This window comes from Hipposideros armiger, unplaced genomic scaffold, assembly GCF_001890085.2.
Source record: "Hipposideros armiger isolate ML-2016 unplaced genomic scaffold, ASM189008v1 scaffold_526, whole genome shotgun sequence".
Taxonomy (NCBI): Eukaryota; Metazoa; Chordata; class Mammalia; order Chiroptera; family Hipposideridae; genus Hipposideros; species Hipposideros armiger.
The window spans coordinates 676172-702615 of NW_017731876.1; the positions used below are offsets into that span (position 1 = coordinate 676172).

At 44.0% G+C, this 26444-nt stretch overlaps 1 protein-coding gene across 4 annotated transcripts in view; it reads left to right on the forward strand.

Annotated features, from left to right (window-relative positions):
* Positions 1–17: 17 nt before the first annotated feature.
* BMPER (BMP binding endothelial regulator) overlaps positions 18–26444 on the forward strand; it is a 227200-nt gene continuing 200773 nt past the window's right edge. For 3 of the 4 annotated variants that reach the window (XM_019668453.1, XM_019668454.1, XM_019668456.1), the window contains exons 1-2: positions 18–284; positions 1322–1407. In XM_019668453.1, the coding sequence (XP_019523998.1) occupies positions 152–284; positions 1322–1407 (219 nt within the window). In that variant the 5' untranslated portion in view covers positions 18–151. The remainder of the gene's footprint in view (positions 285–1321; positions 1408–26444) is intronic. The other variant, XM_019668455.1, reaches the window with a different exon arrangement.

Below are 26444 nucleotides of genomic sequence, written 5' to 3' on the forward strand. Positions count from 1 at the left end.
CCCCGCCCCGGCTCCCGGGCGCCCGCCTCCCTCCTTCGCGGACTGTCTCCCGACTCGCCCGCTGAGAGCCCTTTTTGATTGCGAGCTGCGGTAGCGGAGCAGAGGCGGCGGCGCGGGACCTGCAGTCGCCCGGGATTCCCTCCAGGTGACGATGCTCTGGTTCTCCGGCGTCAGGGCTCTGGCTGAGCGTCCCTGCCGGCGCTCGCCTGGGATTACCTGCTGCGTCTTGCTGCTGCTCAATTGCTCGGGGGTCCCCATGTCTCTGGCTTCCTCCTTCTTGACAGGTAGGGGAGGGGGAGGGAGGGACCGGCCCTTCGGGACGCTGGCTTGGTACCTGGGAGAGGAGGCGCCGGCCTGCCCCGGGGATGGGAGGGTGCGGAGCGAGCACCTGGGCGCCTGCCCCTCTCTGGCCGGTGGGGATGAAGTGAAGCCCGTGGGGTTAAGGGGCGGAAGGCTGAGAGGATGTTGACATCAATATAGTGCTAGAAATTCTTCTTTTTGAATTTGAGAAATTACTTATTTTTAATATTTTCCTCAACCCTTATTTTGATCTCTTCTCCTCCCTATACAATCAAGGCAAAACATTTGCACCGCTTTCCACACATCCTCCCTTCTGACTCTATAGGGTTCCAATGTATCTTCCGTGCTAGGATTGCTTTTTAAAGCACCCGCTCTCCAGACCTTGAATTTAAAGAAACGATCACATTTTAAAAGGGTAATAATAGCAGGATATAGTAATTATATGTTTTCAGGCAGGTGAAGACCTCAGCTGCTATTTTGAAGGACATACTTTACTGACACCTGGTGCAGAAAAGAAAATATTGAGTCAATTTCTAAGAGAAGAGGAAAGAAGATTGTGTTTCAAAAAGTGATCTCAACTCAAGACAATAAGAGGCAGATTCATATAAAGGCCTGTTCATTGACACAGTCCTGAATTTTGTTCAAACTTAAAATCTGCCCTAATGGCCAATTTGATTTTTTTTTTGCATGTAGGAGTGAGTGTATGTTTAGTTGAAATGCTTTCCTAAAGGAGGGTTATTATTAAAAATGCAATGAAATACTTGGAATTGTGCTTAAACCATCTGAGAGCAGAAAATCTATGTATATATCACAGCCTTTAAAAAAAATGTGTTCAAATAAAGCTATTTAAAATAGATTTTTTTCCAGGGGGTGGAATTTATTTTTGGTGAGTTTGATCATTTAAAACTCATTAGGAATTTCTGAAGTTTGGGTAGTTGTTTCAAAAAGGATTAGTGTAAAAATTTGAATTTTTATAATAATGCCACTAAGTTTAAATTAGATATATTTCCCTTCACCCTAGGTTCTGTTGCAAAATGTGAAAATGAAGGCGAAGTCCTCCAGATTCCATTTATCACAGACAACCCTTGTATAATGTGTGTCTGCTTGGTAAGTATGGAGAGCAGGTAGTGGGAAGGCAATTGCTTTCTCTGACAAGGTGACTCCATTAAATGTAATGATATAACCAGATCTTAAAAATTGTTTTTAGTCATTACCAAACTGCACATAGCTGGTGAATTGAATTCAGTTGAATTTCTGAGCTTTATGGACTTTGGTGATTTTCTGTTTTATCAGGCTGGGAATTCTTATCTTTGGCATCATCTTTACAGAAGTAAATTTAAGATGGCCTTTGTGTGGCCTGGTCTTAATGATAATTACCTTTTGCACTGTCTGTTCCTGGGAAGGGCTGTTGCCACCAAATCGTAGGCGCCATCAAACTTTCTGCCTTGAGTCTGTCATCAGAGCTTAGTGTGGAAATGGTGAGATAACATTTAGGTATCTTACCAGGGATAAGGTGTGTGACAAGGGGAAAGAGAGGTGACAGTCACAAAGGACAAACATGAGGACAAGATGTAATCTTGGATTTTTTTTGCCTGTTATAGCCTTAACTCTCAAAAACAGTCTTTGTATTTCTGATTTAGAAGCTTGAGTCAGGAAGGACATTCAATCCTCAATAAAGAATGACACTTGGCTGTCAGCTGTTTAGTTCACACTGGCAGTGGTGGGTAGATGCAAAAAAATAATTTGCTTCAATTTATGTTAGCTTAATAGTTAATGATAAGATCTAATAAGTAACCACATGGGGGAGATTAAGTTATAGGAATAAGAGCTTCTGAGATGAAATATAGACTGACAAAGAGCAACATTTTTGTTTAAGCGAGTTTTACATGCCAATCACTTTTGGCAAACCTTGATTAAAAACTACACACCACAGAACCCTGTAGGAAATTCATGAAGGCAGTCAGATGCAAAGCCCAAAAGTGATAGATGACTGTTTGTTATCAGATCAACATGCTGTATGGAACTGGGGAAGGCATTCTACTGTTTAGGTGAAAGCAAGCCATCTGGGTTTAAACTACCCAAACTCTTTCATGACAAGGGATGAGGTCAATGTGTTCCGAAATGATAAATGGGTGAAGGTGAATGCCTGTATCAAATGGTTATCAGGTTCTGAAGACTAAGGCAATCAACAGGATCAGAAGTGAAAATGCATTGCATTTGCTGAGAAGATAGGTATTGCTGTCTTCATAAGAGGGAGCTAAGTGAGAAGGGCTTTTCAGATTTTGTGTTTATGAATGGCCATGTAATTAATGATCTTTCACTAAAGGACCTGTTGAAAAGAAGCTTTGTGTTTCAATTTGGACTCAGTTATATATTTACAAATGCAGCATGTATGTGTGTGTGTTGGGGGGGAGATAGTCTTCCTGTTGAATTTCTTTTATCTTTATAGTATGAGTGAATTATTTTATTGTAATCTCTTAAGATTTCAGAGGACATTCCCCTGACAGAGTAACACTTAGATGTGCTTGGAGGTCTAAGCCTGTTTGAAAATATTGTTTTTCTCCTCGGTAATATTGCTATTTATAAAGTTTAAGTATACAGTTTGCAAACTGTTCCCAAATAACATGAGAAATTCTCCACACAGAATTCCCCCTCTTCAGCACGCCACCCTGGTGAAAAATAGTGCCTTTCTCTGAAAATACGGCCTTACTGATAAGATAGATGTTAGAATCCTGCTGTGTGAAGGCAAGGAAGAGTGATTCTAAAGAGAAAAAGATGTATCAGTTGGACTTCAAGTGAAAATAATATTTATTCCAGAATAGTATTGAGTAGGTGCAGAAGGGTAGTGAGTTCATTTATGTCTTTAAGTACCGTTCGGAGATATCTGCCTTGAGGCAGAGCTGTCAGAAATCCTTCCTAAACATGTGACATCAGGACTCAGGCAACCCACTTCTATTGGTACTAGGAAGACGCCTCAGAGCCCTTTCACTAGCTCAGTGACGCATAATGGTCACTTGTGTAGGGGTTTAGGATTATGGGGCCCAAGTTGTCATTATCATTAGTGCTTCCCAAACCTTTGTAATGACTTCATAAACAATTGAGTAAGAATCGATGGATGACTAATTCTCTATTTATGTATGCTCTTGTAAGTTTCCCTGGGACTCACTGCAGCCTGTGGATTTCAAAGCACCTCAGACTCTCATGAGACTGCTTAGAATTTTTACAGTTAGGTCGGAGGAGAGACCTATTTAACAGATAGATAATATTAGCAATATTAACTAATATTTATGAACCATTTTATTTGCTGGCACTTAACTAAACCTGCATTACTTTAGTCCTCAGAGAAAGCCTTTAAGAGCTTTTACCCCCATTTTACAGATGAGGAAAATGAGGCTAGAGGAGTTAAGTAGCTTGTGAAGGTCGTGTTTTAGTAAATAACGTGTTGCTTGAACTCTCGGTTTCATCGGCCTCTAGGACACATGCCTAGTGAAACAGGCTATTTGCTTAGTTAACATGTGAAAAAGCAAGCAGAAAACAGAAAGCTCGTTGAGTTATTTTACTGTTTGGCGTTGCTTTGAGTGATTTTGTTTTTTTCTTTTGAGTCTCTTAGGAGTTCGGTTAGCGAACATTTGTTAATCACATTATATGAAAGGAAAATCTCGTTATGATTTCAGTTGACCTGCAGGGAGCTTTGGTTGTGAGCGAGTTTTGTGTATGTACATTAAGCGGGTATGTAATAGTCAAAACTGTACTTTGGATAAAGAAAATAGTCATATTTAGTTTATGTTGGTCCAGCCTTTTGGCAGAAAGGTACCTAAGGCTGAGCATAAGCTCATATCGTATTTCATAACATGTATTAAAAAAAAAAAAGCTAACCTCAACGTATGCTTAAAAAAGACGTAAAATATTACAGTTGGGAGGAAATAGGTGGCAGAAAGTCCTGCTTATAATTACAGTGCAAAAGCTTGAAAACCCCGCAAGATCAACTTGGCCTGATTTAAACTTTTAAGCTCCGAAATGTTTCAGAGGTGCAATGAGCTCATTTCTGTGGGAATGTTGAGGATGACAGCGGGTTCGGTGGCCACGGGAAGTAGAACTGAATCATTTTATTCTCATTTATCGTCGCCGGCATAGACCTGAGCATCTTCCAGAACCAGTCATGGTCCAAGAATAACCTGTTTGCTAACTGGTGATGGATAGGGTTTTAAAGCGTATGGGACAAAAAGCTTCGGTTCATCTGTTCAAAGGGGAAGGTGAGAAGTTGAACCCCTGGCCTGAAATCTGGGGAACCGGGGTAGGCAGTTAAAGTTAAAAATGCCAGTGCTGTATTGTTTAGTTAGAAAGCAAAGCATGACTTTTCACCACCTTACAAAATGGTCGTGTCAGGGGCTAAGGAAGGAAGGCCCAGACTGACTGCTGTTTTGTGTGACTTTCCCCCTCTTCTTGCTAGAATTACTTTTCCCATAATGCCTAGGAAAACACGCTAGTGCCATCTGGGAGGTGCAGCTGATAGGGGCCAGCCACACCCAGATAATGAGTCTAAAGCAATTCTCGGGATCTTTTGGGCCTCCCCAAGCCACCAGACGGGCGTGAGAAGTGGTACCTCTCCTTCTCACCCCTTTCCGCCTAAAGGGAGCAGAGAGGGAGATGGCAGAAGCCAGTGAGTTCGGCCTAGCGCTGGAAACCTGAGAGAACTTTGGAGGCCAGGACTCAGAAAACCAGAAGTCAGTCAGAGCTTAGTTTGGCAGACATTTTGTTCAGCAAAAAACATTATTCCGAGGTTTAAATTTCCTCTTTTAAATCCAGAGGTGCAATGTAGAAATGGACCCTCTGCTCATAAAAAGCAACGTGAAATTTGGTGTTACAAGAAGCGGGGCTCCACCTATCTTGGAGCCAAGCAAGTAGTGAAAACAGAGGCGACTTTGTCTGCTGTCTTCTACTTTTTAATCACAAAAATCCTCCATCACTAAACAAGTAGCTACCAGCGTCTTCGATTCTCTGGGGTGCCTTATCTCTATAAAATCCTCATGTTTTTTTACTGTTCAAATTAACTGGCTAGAGAATAGAGATCTATTATCTGAACAAGTGTTAGGCACATGTTTGGGAATGAGGGAGATAAGTTGCATCAGGATTCAATTCGTGTGTGTGTGTGTGTGTGTGTGTGTGTGTGTGTGTGAGAGAGAGAGAGAGAGAGAGAGAGAGAGAAAGAGAGAAAGAGAGAGAGAGAGAGAGAGAGAGAAAGAGATTGATCCAGATGTGTTCAGAGAAATGCTGCACTTCATATATGCGCATATACATAGCTTGCCGTAATTTTTTGAAAATTGCTTTATAACATTTTTAGACTTTGGATTTTCACTAAGGAAGTGATCAGCATTCATTCATTCATTCTCTGTTTAGGCGTTGTGACCAATTGCCTTTCCATAGAACAATGTATTCAGTAGAACAGTTTTAGGGGAAAGGTAACTAATTTATGGAATTGTACTGACCAACTGACCAATACTAGCTCCTAGACAGTTATTTTTACCCATGCTTTATTGAGGCTAAGAGAGGCAGAGCAAATGTCCTGAGGTTGCACAGTTACTAAGAGACAGACTGGGATACGAAGCCAGTGCCTTCTCTGCTAACCCAGTTTGCTTCTGCTCGTTGTTTGCTACTTTAAAACGTCCACAGTTACCTTCAAGAGCTTCAGAAGGTTGTTTCCACTTCCACAAAGCTGACATAGGCTCTCTTTGGAGGGCAGTTAGAGTGATTTTGGTCTTGTAGCACAAACCAAGTCGACAAATTGGGGGGCCCTTTCAAAGGAAGTCACAGCTCAGGCAGCTGTTGGTGGGCATCATATCATTTTGGCAAAGGGCTTTGCCTGTGACATCAGACAGGCCTGGGCTCAAATGTTCCTTGCTGGTGGTAAACTCAGGCAAGTCGCCTCTCCTTTCTAAGCCTCAGTTCTCTTCTGGAGAATGGGATGGATGTTAATACTGAACTCACAGAGTTGCTGTGTTTATTATTAATAAATGAGATATAGCATGTAAGGCTTGGCTCAGAGCTTGGCATATAGTAAGCTCTCTACAATGATTCATTATTGTTGATGATAACGTTCTTGTTTCAATTGTTATTTTCTCACATGGAATACATTGCAAAGGCTCACCAGAAAAGGAAAACAAAGGAAGCTGACCGAGAAGGGACATAGGGATACTGATGCCAAGCCCACCCATCGTTATGAATGAACAGGGCTAAGTCAGTAACATTTAGTGGGGTTTTCTGTCCCTCCAGACTCGGACTTGGCCAATCTACGCTGTTTCCTTATTGGTCCAGTGGTCTGTGGGCCCTGGTGTAAGTTTTCCCCTTGTTCTCCATTAAACACTAAGAAAACTTTCCATGGAAGAGGGGGCCTCATTTTTCTGCAGAGTATTTACATCTCTATGCCTGTGGGGTCACCTTCACTTGTACTTTTATTGGCAGAGGGATAGGGTTGGGACTCGGGAGCGTTGTAATTCTGGAAAAACTGCCTAGTGGTCTGGCATCATGGGGATTTTCCTGGCCCGCCTCGTGGAAGTCTCTCAGCTCCAATCCAGACCTGAGTGGGTTTTGCTGCCTACTAACTCATGTGCTCGCCTGCCCCACCCCCACCCCATTTTACACGCGCTTTCATTTTGTTCCGTGACACTGGTCTTTCTAGGGCACATCAACAGTCAAGTGTGTTTTGAGTGTGGGAAGTAATGCTGAGGAAGGAGAGCCCTTCCTCAGATTGGGATACAAATATGGTGAGGGCAGGAGAACAGGATATAGTAGGCCCAACGATGGCAAATAAAGCCAATTAATAAAAAGCTGTTGAATAAATAAAGGATATCAGTTTTTCACACCCTCTTTTATGGTACTTCTGTTCAACTCATGATATATTGACTCCTTTGTGCTATAAAAGAATACAAATAACACCACCTTTCATGCCACCGGGGGGTCAAGTGCGCTTGTTGAACTCAGTTAAGATCAGCAAATGAGCGGGGTGTATATTTTAAGACCTCTTGATTCCCAGTTCTAATTCTATAAAACACCACTCCAGGCACTGGGGATAGCAGGTTATAAATTCAATAATATTATTCTTTCTTCCTTCTCTCCACACTTCATTCTCCCCTTACATTTTATTTTATTATTTTTAGCCTTTTCTGTGTTTGAAGCATTGTGCTGGTTGGGCGCCTCAGGGAGACAAAGACCAATAGGATAGATTCTTAATCACAGCTAATGAGGGAGACAGACGCATAACTAAGTTTTACAGGGGCGACAGAAAAGCACTCTAATAGACTCACACCCAAGTGCTGAGGGAACTGTAGGCCAGTTCTGACTGGATGGCCTAGCACCTGGAGGGGTAGTGGAAGGACAGTCCCGATAAGCCTGTGTTGGAGGAAAGGCACAAAGGAGTGTATGCTTAGGATGTGTGGAGACAGTGGAGTCCTGTGCACCCAAAGCTCTGATGGGAGCTGGGGTTAGAGAGCTTGGTGGGACCCAGCCAGGGGAGAACCTTGAGTATGATATGAAGGACATCAGATCCACTCATTAATCAGGGGGAGCCATTTAATATTTTTGTTCAGCCTCATGACACAATATGATGTGTTTTCTATAAATGTCTCAAAGGCCTTTTGTGGGGCATGTTTAGAGTGTGGAGAGGCTGGATGACAGACTCCTGGGCTGTGTTGTGGACAAGTGGAGCAGGGATGGGCAGCGGGAATGAAAAGAAGGCATTGGGATAAACCAATATGGCACATCCTTTTGAATTTCTTAAAGCACCTTCCAGTTCTACAATATTTAGATGAAAATATTCTAAACCATGCCCAGCAAGGTACAGTAGTTAAAATGCAGTAGTCATTACAGTGGAGTGATGTGCTAGGTTATCTCTGTAGCAGTTACTTTGCTAATCACTTGGTGTCTCTAGAGCAGGATGCACACTAATTCAATTAAATAGTTTACTTCCCAAAGCTCACACTCAAGATTCTTTTTTGGGAGCCAGCCATCTCCTTTTACTTGCAATGACAGCTTGCTCTACCCTGTTGCACAACCCATTTGGCAGATGACTTATTCTGGTAGGTATTACCGTGATCAGTATGTATTTTCAGTGTTAGCACAGATTTTACATAATAATCAAAATTGAGTGGCTCACTTAAAAATAAACTGTAGCCATGTGCTGGGACCCTGCCCCCTGCAGAGGAGGTTTGGAGCCCAAGTTGGTAGCACTTGGCAATAAGAGAGGTGGCGGACGTGAGACATGGGGTGAGTGGAGGGCATTTTTAGGCTTCTAGCCTACGTTACAAACAATGCAGGAAGATAAGAGGCCAGGGGCTTGGGTGGGTGACGATAAGTTTAGATTTGATAGACCTTCCAAAGTAGAAAAGCTGAGTAGGCTCTTCAAAATATGGATCGTGGCCTCACTGGAGAAATCAGGGCAAGGGGACACCAATTTAACTGTCAGCGTTGAAATCAAGTTCCACACTTGGGGAATACATTCTTTGTCTCGGGAAGAGGTCTAAATTGAGATTTCAAGACATGGTCCTGAAATAGTAACTGGAAGAAGGGTCATATTTAAGAAGGTTGGTAAAGGAGAGACCCATGAAAGGGACCGAGAAGTAATCATAGGAGAATAAGGAGAACCAGGGAAGCACAGGCCAAGGCAGGAGATGTTTGAAGAAGAGAAAGACCCGTGGTATTAAACATTGCAGAGTTTAGCCTGAAGATTCTAGAACAACATTCAAGAAGGACTTTCTCCTCATCTACTTGGACTCTTTGGAACAATCAACAATGGTGCCCCCCCCTTTCTGCTGCTGCACATTTGCACACGAAGTGAATTGATGGTAGACGGGATTTGGGTGGAACCCCATTTGACAGAAATCCAAAGCTAAGACGGCTGTAGGGATTTTGAAAATTTAATGCAAAAATCACAAATTTTCCAAACGTGGATTTGAAAAGACCTCAGAAACAGGGAATAAATACCACATGAAAATTTAAAAGGTACCAAAACAAAACTAATTTCATGGATAAAAGTAACACACTTTTTTTGCACATGCCCTTGGAATGTTTCTATAGTGAAGTGCAAAATGGACAAGGCCACATTGAAGCATTTTTTATGATGAATAAGAGCAACAATATAAAAGAGCCTGTCTAATATAAAATCTTACCACTATAAATTTCAAGTTTGCTCTATTAAACTGTTAATGATGCTTTAAAAATATTATGGTATAATTTAATCCCTTAGCTAGATCTTCAGGAAAAATATTTTCTTTTTTTGCTAAATTTTTAATGTCCATTTTGTCATTGAAACACAGCTGTGGAGTGGTGGCCTTGGTGTCTGAAATTAGGGGTTCGAGTCTCACTGGGGCCACCTGGTAGCCGTGCATCACTGAGCGGGCACCTTGCTCTCCCTGAGCCTTCGGTGTCACAGTGGTGTGTATGGGCCCTCTGGTTTCATCTCTAAGGAGACATGATCCTGCCAACAGACCTCAGCTGCTGGCGGTAGCCGTGAACGGAGGGGCTGTGTATGGGCTGAATCTGCTGCTGTTTGTGAAAGCCCTTTGTACAGAGTGTAAATGGAATGCTTCTTAAGGGCAGGACCTTGAACAGAAGAAAGTGAAGTATTGGCCATAAACCAGATTTTAGCACATAATTTAATGAATGTGTTTTTTAGGAATGAGAGGGTAGTGGTTTCTATGTTGACGCCTTCATAGTTGTATGGCTTTGGGTGAGTTGCCTAATATTTCTGTATCTTGACTTCTTTATCTTCCTCATAGTGATTTTGTCAGAATTTTGAGTTAAAACATGTACAATTCTTAAAACAGGGTCTGGAACATGGTAAGCACTTCTGAAATGATAGCGACAGCCCCAGTCTAAATGCTATGCAATTACTGCCTCCATGATCCTTCCAGGGAGTGATTACGCAGACTGTTCTTGCTACAATTTATTGTTAACATCTATGAAATGTGTTCACTCTGAATTTCTGTCAGCGTAGACAGTGGAACTTCAGTAGAAGTGACAGCAAGCCTTCCTGCTAAAAGATGGAAAGCCCTAGTAGTAGTTGGGGCTTAGCAAGATGGGTTGCTCCTCCATTTTTATCTAAAACATGGCTTAGCTTCTTGACTGGTGTCCTTCTACAGACAGCTTAACCACAATGTTGCTTCTGCAGTGAGGCCCAACTGTCCTTTTGCGACACTTAACCATTGAATCAGGAAGTGGCATGTTGGTGGCAAAGATGGAAAGCCAGGTACTGAGTGGACCCCCTTGAGCCTGACATTTCTGAGTCCTCCCCATTTTAGAGTGTGCAGAGTCCTGCTATCTGACCAACCAGTCACTCATGCATGCCTGTGGTGTAGGGCCTTGCCCTAAACAATGCACTTCGCTGGTGTGGCTGCATTTGGACGCGTGGACCCTACAAATCCACACAGCTTTGTTTATTTGCGACCAGCGGTCCCAGCAAGTCCTTAAGAGTCTGCATCTTCTTCTCTTCCATAGCATGTCCTGTGTTGTAATGGAGTTACTTGGGCGAATTTATATCTTAGGAGCGGAGGTCCTCAAGTATAAGAACCTTATCCGGTTATCTCTGTAAGGCCCATGGCTTCAGTGAGAGGTCCTCAACCTTGGGACTTGAGTGGGAGTCGGGCTGGAGTTTCCTGTTTATAGTTTGGGTTGTTAACACTCGGGATAGCTCCCCCCAGAGTGGAACTCCAAGTTCCAAAACATGATTCTCCCAGAGAGTTTGTCACAGAAGGTCAACCTCCTCTATAAAAGACGTCCCAAGCAATCATTACAAAAACACTTTTCCCCCCCTTGAAAGGAATGCAACGCACATCTGAAAATTGAGAAATATATAGACACTAAGATCTGCTGTTATTGGTGACAAAAGGAACTTTTTCTCTTATAGAAACATGCTGCTGTCCAAAGCAGCCAAGTAGGTGACAGTGCAGGAGGACCTGGGACTCCCTCACATCTGCTCTCAAAAATCACAGTGAAAAAACGCCTCCTGTTGCTGTAGCTGAGTTCGCCAGTTATTTCCTCCTCCTTTCAGTGAGGCTAAGTCCGAAACCTTGACACAAGCCTTCATGTTTATTTTAGGTTTTGGATGTTAGCTCCCTTGGCTTCTGGTAGCTAACTCTGTTGAAAATTATGTTTTTCTTTTAAGGACAAAGGCCTTATTGTATATGCATGTTGTGTAGAATAATGAGATTTTTTTTTTAATGTTAGGTAATGGGTGGTATGAACGCAGATGGGCCAAATGAGAAATTCACAGGCCTGTAATCCGAATGACAATTTCAGGTTTCACTCAGGTAATTCAACAAGAGACAATGAGAAGGTGGGATAAGTGGCATCTTCACTGGACCACAGCATGTCCCCCAAATGCCCTGCTTTGATGGAATAACTATAAAACGACTCCGGGAGAGGGCCTGCAACATGAGTGATGATATCCCGGACACACTTCAAAGAGAAGGACAGTGATAACAAAAATAACAGAGATGACAGTGTCACATTTTAACTTACAAAAGCACGCATCTCCAGAATAGCTCTTGTACCCTTAGTCGAATAAATAGATTTTGGCCAGATGTGTTTTCATGGCTGCTTAGGCTCTAGGCGTAGGCTGAGCATCTTATTTTTAGCGCCGGTGTGGTGGCCTCTCTGGTTGTGCTGCTGGCCCTTCCAGCTGTGGGCGACCTCAGGAGGGTTATTTCCAGAAGGACATGGGCCTGGGCTTCGGGAAGGAGGCAGAACACCGGAAGGCCTGATGCTGTTCTTAGATTTCTCCAGGCCTCAGTGAGAAGCCTTTTTAGCATCTTTATCTTCATTTCTTTCCCTCTTTCTCTGTAAACATTTTTTCTTTAACCTAAAGCCCTAGGTTCCTCTGGGAGGCAAGCTTGTGGGTGGCGGCAATAGCATCAAGGTTCCTTTAACCTCTCGCTGGTTTCTTTTTAATGAGCAAAGAAAGGATGTTTTCGTGCTGTTTCGTATTTATTCTTAGAGCTTATTATTAAAAAAATATTAGAGATTCCTATTCCATTGAATTTTCTAATTGAACAGAACTGTTGGAGCCAAGATAGGACAGTTGCTCCTACTCGGCTCAGCCCGTGCTGTGTCAGTGGTCAAAGGTGCTAGAAGCTTCTACCTAAAAGAAGGCAAGCCTTGCTGTGCCATATTTGCCGTATTTGACTGGCTTGTTCTATCCCTTTACCTCTCAGAAATCCACAAATTCTAGAGGCTCCCGTGGCTGCTGGGTCTCTCCTGCTTTGTGGGTTTATAGTGTAAAAACAGTAGCATGGAGACATTTACAGAGCAGTGTTCCTTGGTCTCAGGGGGACACTAATTTCCTGATTGAGAGAACATGAAAGATTCATCAGATATTCTCCCCCTTGAGAGCTGCCCCACCAAGTATCTGCGTTTATGCTCCTTTTGTGGGGAACCAGGCTCATTAGGATTGAGAATGGAGATGTGGCAATTTCCTGTTTTCAAGTGCATGTGAAACAAGGGTTCCTGTGCCCAGAGGGACCCACCAGAGGTCAACCATGAGTCCCATTAGCACATAGGTGAGCACCGGGATGGAAATGCCTTTGCTGAAGAGGTGACTCAAGTTAGAATTTGGAGAAGGGAAGGGAGCAGGAGCCTGCCCTTTTGGGGGGCTCCTCATCCAGGAGGAACTGGCTTTGCCTCCTCCTTCCTGGGCTGTCTTGGGGGGGCAGGTAGCAGGTAGCAGTGGCGCCCTTTTCCTTATAAGTGCCTGTGTGTGTGGAGGGGAGTAGCTGGAACTTATTTAAAAATGTGATTTTTTCCCCTGTTTTATGTAAATCATACCACACACTGGACAAAGGCAAAGAGAAGTTTGCTTAAAGTACTTTGTACACTAGTTGGCAAAGTTACAGATATATAGAGCTCTCAGATTTTGGCGTTAGAGCGAAGCCTATTAAAATTTTGATATTTGGTGTTGACCTAGAGAAACCGCAGTTTATTGTGGCTCAACCTAATGTATACTTGGAACACCTCTTTTTCACGGGAGGTACTCATCCTGCCTGTTTATGGCAACGTATCTGAACGAGGGAGACTTTAAATTCAGAGTGGAGTTACACTGGGTTCATGAACTAAAAATAAAATGTGGCGATACAGGAAAACACGGACACCGAGCTCTGCACCTCAGCTCTGAATGGGCTCCTCAGTGCACCCCCAGGACCCCTCTGATGGAAGTGGGGGAGGGGAGGAGCAGTGCACCTTAGTGCCAATGAGAGGGAACACAGGGGGGACGGTGCTCCGGAGCGAATGTGGCAGCTGAATTGCAGGACTGAAGTAAGAAAATGATAGATGGTCATTAAACTCAGCACATATTTATTGAGCATTTATGTTAATAATGGCCCGAGGCGCTGTGAGTTTGGAAAAAAAATGCCTTTTTTTTATGCGAACAAAGAGAGATTAAATTATGTTCCCAATAGTTTTGAAGTTAGATGTCTTTTCTTGCTTTAGAGTTCTTTGAAAACTGATAAACCCAGGCAAGTCATACATATTAACCCTTGGTTGGAATAGCTGATTAATAAGGACAAAGTAGAATTCCTTGATTGTGCTAGATTTTATGTATGTATGCATTTAATATAAAGTGGGGATAAGGGATTTCATTTGCAAACTACCTTCCATCATTAGAGAGTCTAAAGTAACATTGTGAACAATGTGATTGAACCAGTGGTTGTGTACATGTTACTGGGGGTGGGGTGCTTAGAGTGGTGCTTTGAGCACTGGGGACAAAGGACAAATGGTGGTGCCCCTGGCACTGGCAGCCTCGCCTCTTCCTCCCTGCTCACCCACACACTTATCTGATTACATGTATTCTCTCACACAGTTGTATCATTAACAAGTCAGTGGTAAGAATTTTGTCTTCAGGTTCCTCTGTTTTCCCGCCAGGGCCCCAGCTGTGGTAGCTCTCTCCGTTTTTCATGTGCAGAAAAAGCGCCAAAGGAGCTTGTTAAGAATGCAGATTCCGGGGCTTGCGCCAGAGACTCTGACTCAGTACTTCTGGCAGAGACCAGGAAGTCTTCATTTTGAATAAACCCTTCCGGGGACTCTATGCTGGGACCAGTTTTTGAAAAACTTCTCGACCGAGGTTAGTGGAAAGGGAAGACTATTACAAATATGAACAGAAATATAGGTAAATTTCCCCCTGAAGCAACATGTAAACTGGTGGTTAGGTGCAGTTGGAATTCTGTGATTGGTACAAAACTTAAAAACAGGTCAATTGTCATATACATAATGTTGTCATTGTGAGGCTTTCACAGTTACCTGGCACATCAACCATCTCTATTGAGGTGCTGCTTTTTCTCTTCATGTCCTCTCCTCCATCAAGCGTCCCTTTGTCCCCTGATGGGAAGGAATGACTTATTCTTGGATGCCTTCTGTTGGTTACTCGTATTATAACCCTCACTCCTGCCCGCCCTGGAATTTTCTTAATTATGCACACGGCTCTCTCCCCGACTGGACTTCAAGCTTCTTCAAGGCAGGAATAGTGTCTGATTCTTCTCACTGCCACTCCAAGCATCTACAACAGCACCTTGCACAGTGTAAGTCTCAACAACTATTTTATGAATGAATGCCATGTTCACAGATTGGGGGCAGCCTGAACCTCATTTTCCACAAGTGGGCTGGGAGGTAAGGCAGGCTTTCTCAGGAAACCTATTTCACAGCTGAGATCATTAAGGCCTGGAAATAAAGCAAGACAAGCTCACGTTGCACTTGGACTCTAATTCAAGCATGGGAACCCTGAGCCGTCCCGGAGGTAGACCTCACTGAGTTATCTTTCTGAGAATGCTTCCTGACCACAAGGGTTGAGAAAGCGCCCCGAGGCGGTGAGGGAGAGAGACCCAGCACATCGCTTTCCTGGGGCTTCTGTTTTTAATTGTCCTTGTGGCTCAGTTAGGTAGAGTCTTGACTGGCGCCTTTGGGTGGGACAGGCTGACCCTCTGGGTGGCGGCCAGCCTTTGCATGTGATGCGTTCCCACAGGGATCCGCTCTGTGTCCTGCGGTCTTTCTGTGATGGGCAGCAGCTGCGAGATGAAGCTGATGTGACGTCTGTTTGTTGCTTCTTCAGCCTGAGCCAACTAGATGGAGCAATTTGACCGAACAGCCAGGGTTTTATGACTGACTTGCTGGGGTCCAGCAGCCTCTGGAGGAAACAGAGGCAAGCGATGACAGAGAGGTAGGGTTTAGAGGTGCCCCCGCCCCCACGCTTTCCATTCCCAAACTTCTGTAATAGAAGCTGTTTCCTTCTCCTGGCAACGTCCATCCGGTAAGAGTACCTTCCTCGTCCGGGACACAGCCATTCTGGGAAATGTGAGTTCTTTTCTCCTCTGTAAGCCATCTGACTTCTGCCGACACCTTCCTTTACCTCATCATGGAGAGAGTCAAGTCAAGCTGCCCTGGTTCTGGTTCTGACTCATGTCGCCTCCACGTAATTCTAGTCACGTTGCTAAACTGTTTTCCATACTTTTAATGAGGATCCTTTCAAAACAATTCTTTAAAAAAAAATTCGCCTGGCATTCTGTTGTTCCTGGGTTTCACCTTTATCATCTCCATCTTTATTCTTTTTATTTTTTACCATGTTATTTTTCTTTCTCTGTTATTCACCCAGCATTTCCATGACATCACCACTCCCCAAGTTTTGTGGCTTGTTTTTCTGTTTCAGTTTTTAATTCTTGGTTTCAGGCTGATAATGAACTGTACAAACAGAATTATAGTGGGGTGGTTGTTCTTCCTACACACGCCATGTTGGCCAGACATGTGAGAGATGGGGTGTCCAGTGGGGAGCTCTCTGTCTTAGGCACAGCGGGAGAAGCTGGTGGAAGGCCTGAGGAGCGCCATTTGTGATAATGACTGAGGGGTCAAGAAAAGACTGGCTGGGAAGAACATAAAGGGCTAGCTAGTTTAGAGCAGTGTCAAGTGCCTAGGTGTGAGTTTAGTAAGTATTTTTCACTAATGATGTGCCGATATAATTTAGCTTGGTGGAGAGAGTGCCCAGGGGAACTTTAACAGCCTTCAAATATCTGGGAAGGAAATATTATGTTGAAAGAACAGAGAGGAATAGAAACCCCAAAGTTGCACCATATCTTTAGCTCCAGCATCTCTGCTGGCCTCTGCCTCTCGCACACTTCCAGAGTGAGCTCCAAGGTGGCTGTGGGGTCTTGGCTTCCCTGCTTTTTGGCCAGTGCCTCCTCTTCCCTACATCCCTCTATCCTAGTTACCCCACCATAGATGAGCTCATGCTGCTAGCTTTCAGCCACATTTGTTGGGATCAGAAATTGAAAGCAGGGTCTGACTGTGGACTCTGTTTATCTCAGGGTTTTGTCTTCAGATCTCAGTATAACAGATAAGGAATACTTAAAATGAAGGGTTTCCCCCTTCTGCTCCTTTCTATCTCTCCTAAGGGTTTACAGTTCTCCCACCCTCACACCCACCTTTAACACTCACCTAGCGTTTGGTCACGAGGCTCTGGTGGGTCCCAGCCCTGGTGGCTGGAGGCATTTTCCTAAGCTTGAGTCTATTCCATCAGAGAGGTAGCTTGGCAGGCATGGTGGCTATTAGCGCTAAGCGTAACGGTGGCCAACAGTGGCCAAGACAGCATCTCTTATGAGCCTCAAATGGTAGATAGTGACAGTCCTGAGGTATCTTGGTCTCTAGGTATCTGGCACACTGAGCAGCAGGTGCTGAGAGAAAGTGACCTCTGGTAGCCACTGGATTAATGTAATAATCTCAACCAGTGATCATGTACAGTTGTGTGTGTGTGTGTGTGTGTGTGTGTGTGTGTGTGTGTACTTACACATGTAGAGTTCTCTCAGTGTTTGCATGATGGATTTATAAAAGTTTTGTTTATTTGGCTACTCTTTACTAGACTTTTTTTTTTTAACTGGGTCTTCCTTATCTTCTCAAACTTTAAATATTGGAGGGCCCCAAAATTCAGTCAGGATGTTTTCTCCCCTTACACTCCTTCCCTAGATGATTTTGTATAGATCCATGACTTGTGCTCAAAGTCACTGCATCTATGTTCCCAGCCTTCTCACCCCTCAAGTACAGACTCATATGCCCAAATTTCTACCTGGCATCTCCATGTGGATGTCTAGGAAGCATCCCAAACTTAACGTGGCCCAAATGGAGATCTTGTTTTCCACCCGTTGTCCAAATCTAGTTTTTTCCAGCCAACAATCTCAGCTGCGTTTTCTCAGGCCATCAACCATGAGGTCCTTGATTCCTCTTTTTCTTATACACCTTACATTCAGAGTCTTTGCAAATCTTGACAGCAAAACCTTGAAGATATATCTGATTTCTAACTACCTCCATGATCACTTTTGCCTCTGGACAATATATCATCAAACCAGTGACCATTTAAAAGTATACGTACAATTACTTCACTTACTTATGAAAAAAACCCTCCAGCGTCTTCCTCTGTCACTCAGAGTACATCTGAAGTATGACTGGTCTACCAGGGCCCTCCATGGCCCGCCTCCTGATGTCGTGTCTGGCCTCACCTCCCAGTGCACCCTCCCTCCCTCTGCTCCAGCCACACCCCTCGGCTCCTCACTATGCCTGCTTGATAGTCAGCATGCATGGTACCCAACACCATCTCAACAAGGGCATTTGTGTGTGCTCTTTCTGGTACCTGGAACACACTTATCCACTATGTTTATTATTCTCATTCCTTCATTCTGGTCTCCAAGCAAATGTTTTCTTTTTACAGGGTCTTTTTCTGACCACTCTCCCAGTAGCACCTTATCATTCTGTTCCCTTGTCCTGCTTTAGTCTCTCCAAAATCCTCATTAGTGCCCATTATATCATGCATGTATATACTTGGTTCCTGTCGGTCTCCCTACTAGGCTGGCAGCTCTGTGCGGGTGTGGACTCTCTCTTGTTCATGTGTTGGCCCCAGGGCTGGGACAGTGCTGGATCCATTCAGTGTGTATCTGTTGGATGAATATGTGCCATTTTTGTTTAATTTTTTGATTCAATAATTCAAAGACCTAACTAATTCTTCTCCCTTAAAGTAAATTACGAATTTCCCTTTCTATTTTAAACTCTGCTTTTTCTGTAATGATGACTTGCCTTTTTTGTAGCTTCTATTACTTTGCATATCAAATCTGATGGTGGGAAAATTATACAAATGTACTGCCTGAAAGATGAAAAGATGTCTCCAGTAAACCGTAATATCATCATAGTATAATATCTAATGAGCAGCAATAATTATAAAATAAATTTTTTTCTGTAGAAAAGTATTTTAAAAAATAGATATGACTGTTCATACTTGGTAGTATGATGATTATTAGTTTTGGAATATAAATTAAAATTCAGTATGTTGGCATTTCATACTTTATCTAAAACATAGTATCCAGATCAAAGACTAGCAAAGTGTGTTAATTATTGCAATTTCATAGAGCACAAAATATTTTCCCATGGTATACATAAAATGAACTGTTCTGTTCGCAATGTCGAGCTACCTGAGTTGCTGCACCTGAGTTAGGAATGAATGCCCTGGGATATCATCAGGGAAGGACATTCCATTTGGGGGCTGTTGCATCCCAAGGTGCTGACCTATGTGGGTCAACTTCTGTCTCAGTGAGATAATTAGGTAACAAAACTTTATTTTAGGCTTACTCAGTGGTTTATGTAGTGTCCAAAACACCAAGGTAATTTGGATGATCTCGGGGAGTTTGTGGCCGTGAAATTTGGTTGAATCTGACCTTTCCCGCCTCTGAACTCATAGACGGCGCTGCTGTTACTCATGTTGCAACATGTGAGGTACTTTTGCTGTGTGTCTGCTCTGGCCCCTCTCCCTCTTGGACTGTAAGCTCTTCTAGGGCAGACGATGTGTCTGATTCGTATTTCCTGTGCCCAGCAAAACCTGGCCCAGCAGCCTGGTCCACGGCAGGGGCTCCAAAGGTATTTGTTAAAGATACATGGAATTTTAGTCAGATAGAGTTTAATTCTGCTGTGCAAAGTTTTAACCTGAAGAAAAATCCAAGCTTATAGCCAAGCTGTCACATTTTCTAAAGGTCATTTGTTGTCTTTTGACACTTTTGTCTTATTTTAGATGTTAAAGCTTCTGAGAAACCGTTTTATGGTGAAACCCTTATAAAAACCAATTATTACAGGTAACAATCTTGGTTGACTTTCTTTTTTAAAATGGGGCCCACATTATGAGTCTCTTTAGCAACAAGTTGATGTTAATAACGTTTTGTGGGTAAACAGTCCCTTTCCTTTTTTTAATGACATTTCAATCAGAAATGCATCGTATGCAAAATTGGCATTCATTTGATTGTTTAATGAGTCTGGAAATGGAAGCTAGCAGATTAAAATTACATTCTAAAGCTATGAACTAAATCTGTGGCTTCTCAGCTCTTTCTGACATCTGCATGTGGCCCTTGGGATAGCCTTGGTGAAGAGAACATGCTGCTAATGGCCCTGGCGAATGAGCCAGACCAAGCCCAGCTCACAGAATCGCCTGCATTGGGGGATGCTGTCTGAGGCAGGCTGTTTCAGTTCTGTGAACTCCCAGTCAGGCAGAGGGCTCCTGGCCCATTGCTCCCCTGCCTGACGTGCCTAAGGCTAACTGGACACCCTCTGTCGTCAGCACCAGTGTGAATACAGCCCCGGAGCATGGACCTTTGCAGGACCTGATGCATCACACCGCCCATACCATTTATCCGGTGGCCGGAAAGCAGGAACCGGCTCTAAAACCTGTCGTCCCAGGGGTCCCTTTGAAAGCCTCTGTGATTGCTAGTGGTTGAGGTCAATTGTGCAGATGTCTTTAAAAGTGTCTCACTAGTGACCAGAAAGTTACTTTGTCAAGATGACAGATGGGCTGTGAGCAGCTCCTCCGCCTGTTCCCTGTGATGTCAGCTCCATTTACTTGTCAAGATCAGGTATTTTTGTAGCTCCCAGCAGTGAGCGGGCTTTCTCGGGCAACCTGTGAAAAATCGTCCGTTCTGTTCTGTGAAAAATCAGCTCGGTGGCTCGCTGTCGACCCACAGGAGTGAGGAGCGTTTGAAGAGCTGGTGAGTCCCGCCCATTGTGGGTGGGTGATGCAGGAAGGAGACACACAACCCTCTAGGACTGGCCATGGGGAGAGGTGGCAAGACAGCAATGGGACCTGAGACATCCAGCTCCCACGTTTTAGATGTGCTTGCTCTTCTTCGTCAGAGAATCATGTATGGGCACAATTAAAAGCGTCCACTGCGTTCTCAGTTTCTTTATAGAGCCAGGAAGCCCATCTTCTCATACTGTGACAAATCAGAAAAGGGGCAGCCAAGATGATACCTCCAGCTATCCTTCCTTAACATCACATCACAACCTTTCCCAGAGAAGTTTCTCTGATTTTATTATTATTTTTAACTCCTTAACCCGCATTCCTCACTCGCTCCAACGCCCCTGCCAACCTGGGCTGCTCCCTCCAGAGACCAGGAAGCCTGGCTAATGCCCCCTGAGCTGTAGATCCTGTTAGCTGTTGGACCTGGGTCCCCATGTTCTTCCCAGGGTTTCAAAATAACTCACCAGAAAGGCACGGAAATGTTCATAGAATTTCATCTCCTCTCCCTCTTGCGTTTTCTTTTTGGGCAGAAGAAGAAGCTGATTCACTATTCCTCATACGCTGAAGGGCACCCAGCAGTGAAAAATAATCGAAGGTGTTGGGAGAGGCAGCTGGACCACTTGTGCAGGGCTCCATTCCCCCTCGCCCCTGCTTCACACCTTCTTCCTGTCAGGGGTCTGGGGACGTTTCTCTGTTGCACTGACGCCGAACCACATCCTAGCTGTCTGCGTCCATTTCAGTTGGGTAGACTTGGGAATTTGGGCAAAGTAAAGGAATGATGCTGACATTTACTCCTCTCAGCTCACGTACCTGGACTCCTGTCCCCTGGATGCTTCTGGAAGCCCAGGTATGGGGTGGCAGAGCTACATCTGTGACAGGGTCCACTGTGCTAAGCCATTAGGGGTTTTGAGTTCAATCTATTACACGAACGGGGGTCTGCCAGCCGACTCCTTGCTTATACGATGCACACGATAATAAAATCCAGGCAAGGCTACTTTCTTTGGGCTACTATTTTTATTTGGTGGTTATTTCTTTTGTGTTCTGCCATCTCTAATGTTTTGGTTCTATTTCAAAATATGATTAAACAGAATGAGGCGCTGTTGGGCACTGCCCTGCTTTAAATCAGAGCAGTACTTGAGTAGCCGGGACATTCTAATGGCCTGTGTTTCTTTGTTCTGAGAGTTCCCTGAAGAGACCAAAAAAAAAAAAAAAAAAAGCCAGACCTAAATCCTTAAACAGCATAGGATCCAAAAACAATCCCTCCAACAAACTAAAGCCCATTAAAAGAGAATTGAAATGTTAGGTAAGTTAAATATAAAAAGGGTCTCCTTATTAATCCCCCGTTGCTCCTGCTGGCACGTGTCATATTCTCAAGGTACAGTATCAAGAGAACACTGTCATTTAGTGATGTATTAGGGCCATATATCATCAGAACATCGTCTTTGTAGAGGATATGGGTACTAAAAGACACGAATCTGGCCAGACGGAGCAGCAGGAGGCCTAACTTCTTTTCTCCACCCCCCTGCCCTTTTCTTTAATCTCCCTCTGTTTTGTGTTGCAGAGAAGTGAATTTCTTCATGGGATATGACTTGTTGCAAAATAATCGGGGGGCCCCAGTGGGCTTCATAAAGTCTTTTAAATGGCTGGGCTTCAAGGGCAGCTTTGTTCGGTGTTTGCACTGTTAGCTGGGCCGGAGGAGGCTGTGTTTGCCAGGGTCTGGGTCTCTGGGGTGAAGGCTCGCGGAGCCTGGACAGGAGGAAGAAAGAATAACACTCTCAGATGTAGTGCAGTGAGTTGCGTGATGTTCTTGCAAGATGCCTCAACATTAAGACTCCAAAAGTATGGCCATGGGATGCTGCCAGCCTCTCCTCCGGAGAGACACCCCCTCTGCTCAGATCAAGGAAGAAACGAGAGGACTTGGGGGCTTTGGGTTCAGGTTTAGGTTTGTCTTGCAAATGATTGGGCACTCCATGACTGAGACTTGGTTGAGTTTTTAAGTCAGAGACTTTATCTGTCTTTCTAACGAGGCACTATTTTTGCTCCTGTGTTCAAAATGAAACCATAAACCACTAAGGTTTATAATGGTCTGAAAATGGGGCGTGCTTAACAAAGGCAAACATTTAAATTCTTAGCTGCAAGGAAGAGATTGCTCATCGTAGCCTCTAAACCAAGCTGTATAGCATAGCGATTAAATCACTGATTATGACACCAGCGAGTCCTGGGTTTGACTCTCTGCCCTGGCTGGCTGTGTAAACCTGGGCAAGCCATTTAACCTGTCTGTTTCTCAGTTTTCTTGCCTATAAAATAGGGGTAAATGAGTGTTTTTTTCAGACTTGTCATGAGGGTTAAAAAGAACATAATATGTGTTCAGCACAGTCTGACAAATCATAGATTTTCTATAAATCTCAGGTGCTATTATTCTCAAAAGTTCTATAACCTGCCTGGGAAATCTATATACCGCTTTATTGTTTGGTTAGAGATGGACCAGCTCTGTGGCTTTGGCTATTGAAGGGATTTACAAAAGCAGTGGAGGTTGGGGGTTCAGAAAGATCTGAAAATGCTAATTTACGTTAAAAGCAAGGGCCATTGATACCTTCCACCTCTTGTGCTGACCTCACTCAATTGGGGATGAGGAGAGACCCCTGGGAAACCATTCTCCTGGCTTGGAAGGTTGGGCCATATTCTCTATCAAACTTACTTTCCTCCACGCCTTAGAAATGGTTTTGTTAGATTTATTCATTATTATTATTTTCTTCTTCTTCTTCTTCTTTTTTTTTTTTTGCTGTCTCCATTTTTTTCAAACTTTCATTGAGCTGAGAGTCATGGCCCAGAGCCTCTTAGTTGTAGATGAAGGCTTTGTAGTGGACAAAACTGCCTTTTTTTTTTCCCTCCCAGCTTTTTCTGTGCAAGAGTTATGGGGAAGTCAATTGTACTATCAGTACAAAGAGCAAGCAAGGGGAAGCTTAATTAAAATAATAAATTATCAGTCAGATTTAATACTGCCATTGGCAACCGCGGAGCTCTCTCAGCGCTCCCAGCCTCCCAGTGATTATTTTCTAAGAGATTAAGAATAGATTTTGTCCAGTGGAGGCAGGCTGGAGCGGGTACAAACTTGTGTTGTCTCTTCTTTGAGGGGTTGTGCTCGCTTGCAAGGGATTTCCCTTGACCGCATATTCCAGAGAGGGAATCACTTTATTCTACGGTTTCAACGATCAAAACCGGTGACAAGCAATGGACCCTGCCCACTCTGGGTCTTTTCTTTCAGCTTTTGCCTACATCTCTGCATTCTAGACCCTTAACGCTCTGAAGGGAGGTCTGTTCACCCAAGTTTTGGCTCATCCCTTCTAGGGCACCTTTCATAGGTTGCCTTAGAACAGGGCAGGGAGTGTGGAAGAGGGGGCCTTCCATGCCTGACCCAGGTGGCCCGTCTTTCCAGAAAATTTCCAGACTATCTCAACTACATACTAATCGATTCCTAAAATCTCAACAGTCACGTAGGAGCTAACCTAATATTAGTATGACACACTCATAAGTTTTAATGCTGTGCCTTAGCAACTAACCCGCCTGGCTGACCCCTGAATCCAGGCTTGGGAACCAGATTCTGTTCCCAAGTCCACTGCTAGCTAGCTCTTTGATGGACCTGAGACACCTGACTTCCCTGTGTGTCGTTCCTCTGTCTGCAAATCTTAAGAAACCTGTGAGGATTAATGAAATAAGGTCTGCAGAGTCCTTTAGAAGAACAGTGCTGTGTAAACATGAACTGTGAGTGTTCCATTTATGAGAAGTTTTATAATATTGCCTAGGAGAAATTGTGACCTGTGTTCGAATGTACCATCGAGTTCCCTTTGGCTCTGTTGGGGCTGGAATTGGGTTACCATGGGGGCGCTGCAAGGACAAGTTGACCTCTGTGACTTGATGCATGGGGAGACTAGAAATCCGAGTGGAATGTATGCACTGACGTTGGATCACCTTCCTCCTTGGGAAACTTGACACAAGACATCCGTATTCCTGAAAACAAATTCCTCTGTGAGCAGTTTTCAGACTCTGAAATAGTGAGACACTTCACTATTGTGTGTCTGCTCCGAATACATTCTTTTATAAAAACAATTTAATTGAGGGTCAGAGTGTCCAATTTGTACTCGCCGACCACGATGGCTTTTGAGTCAAGGTGAAATTCTCTTCTGTAATTCTCCCTGGGTGCCAGAGATGACCACGGCGTGTGTGCCGTCGGCTGATGTCCGAGGTCTTGGTTCTTCCAAGAGCTTGAAGTTTCTGGAGCATGTTTAGGAAGCTTGCAGCGTGATTTCTTTCTCACTCCCAGCTCTGAGCGCCAAGTCTTTGGTTGGCTGTTTTAGAATTCCCACTGCTAAGCTCCTTTGCTTCTCAGGGTCCCCTGACAGTAGCTGGTGACAAAGGGAATAGCTTACTTAGGATTAATAGGGGTCCCCCCTCCCCACCACCACCACCATCGTGCGTTTTGCATATTTGCATTTTGGTAGGGCAATTCTTGAAGGCAGCCACATTTATGGGGCCCCTTCCTAAATGAGATGATAGTGATGAAAGGACAGAAGGACGTGGGTACATGTGGGAGGGTGGGGTAGTGTGGAAGTTTTTCTAATTTAGGACAGAGAGTCACTTCGACCTTGTTATCCCCTAATACTAATACCTGGCCCGTGTGCTCCACGGACATACTGAGTGTTGTCCATTTGGGCAGGAAAAAATATTACAGCTTCATAGCCTTTTTGATTTTCTGAAAAAGGACCTGGCATTTAGAATTTGCAAGTTCCCCAAATGACTCCTAGGCAGGTTTTGCTTTTCCAAGAGACAAGGATGGAAGGAAAACAATGCCACCTTCTAGAGGAGAACCGTGTGGTCTGCCGCCTTCCTAATATGGCTCTGGAGGGTCAGCAGGCAGAGCACTCGGTATTTGCATTCGTATTCTTATTTCAAGAGATCTGTGATGCTGTTTCAGTGTAAAAATACAGCACCTGCCAGCTGACTTTTCTCCCTGATTACTCCCATCCTATTAGCTACTGTGTTTTCCTGTCCAGGTTTCTATTTTATTATTATTTTTAAAATATGAATGGAAGGTCAGGTAATACTTTCCATATTCTATAATAGGGTTGGTCCTGGAAGAATCTTAGAAAAAAAAAATCTTTCAGACATTGGCTTAACATAGAACAAAAACATCTCAAAAACATTTTTTTTTTCCTGGTTTCTCTGAGGAGAAACCAAACAGGAAAGTCTCACAGTAGCTATTTGTTATCTTCTCTGTCTCCAGCCCCCACCGCTCCCCCACCATCAGGGAGAGATCATTTCGCTCTGCCGCAGACACTGAAAAATGCTCAGGAGGCACTTGCAGGTCCCAGGGCCACAATTGCTAAGGCCAGGGAGCCAGGGAACTCTGTGCTGCCATCTAGTGGCGCATCTTCGACACAGCAGGTTGCTTGCCAGACTCCTGCTTGAACTTGGCTGTGGCCAGGGCTGTGGTTTGGCTTGCATCCTTCTAGAGCGTTGTTGCCAGGCATGTAGACTTTTTTTCTTTTTCACTCTCTATGCCCCCCTTTCATTTTTGTATGTTGGCACTTCATTTCATGCGTCCCCAGAGGCCACATTTTGGGTTTTGATATATTTGCTCTTTTGGAAAGGAGACAATAATGCGAACAGATGCCTTTGACTATGAGTAAATCGCAGGCTGGGTGACCCTAGAAAGTGATAAACACGGGGAGACAGATTGAGCATGAAAAACGCAATGAGGTTTATTACTCATATGCACTCGCTAGGTTGGTAGGGTAGAGTGTTCTGACATTTTCCTCCAATGCATGTTTGTCACCATTTCTGTTACTGACATTTGGGGAGACTCAACCCCAAGCCGGAATCTTGGGGAAAATTTGTTTGAGGCTTTCGGAGGCGTGATTGGCAGATACCTGTAGGATCCAAAATGACACAACTTCCCTCCTTATCAGAAAACAGCCGGTGTTTGTAGCCCTTACGGTGGTTGGTGATGACACAGCTCCTTGGAGTTACTCTGCTCTTGTTAGAGGGCTCATGTCACAGTTGGGGAGCCACCAGGAAG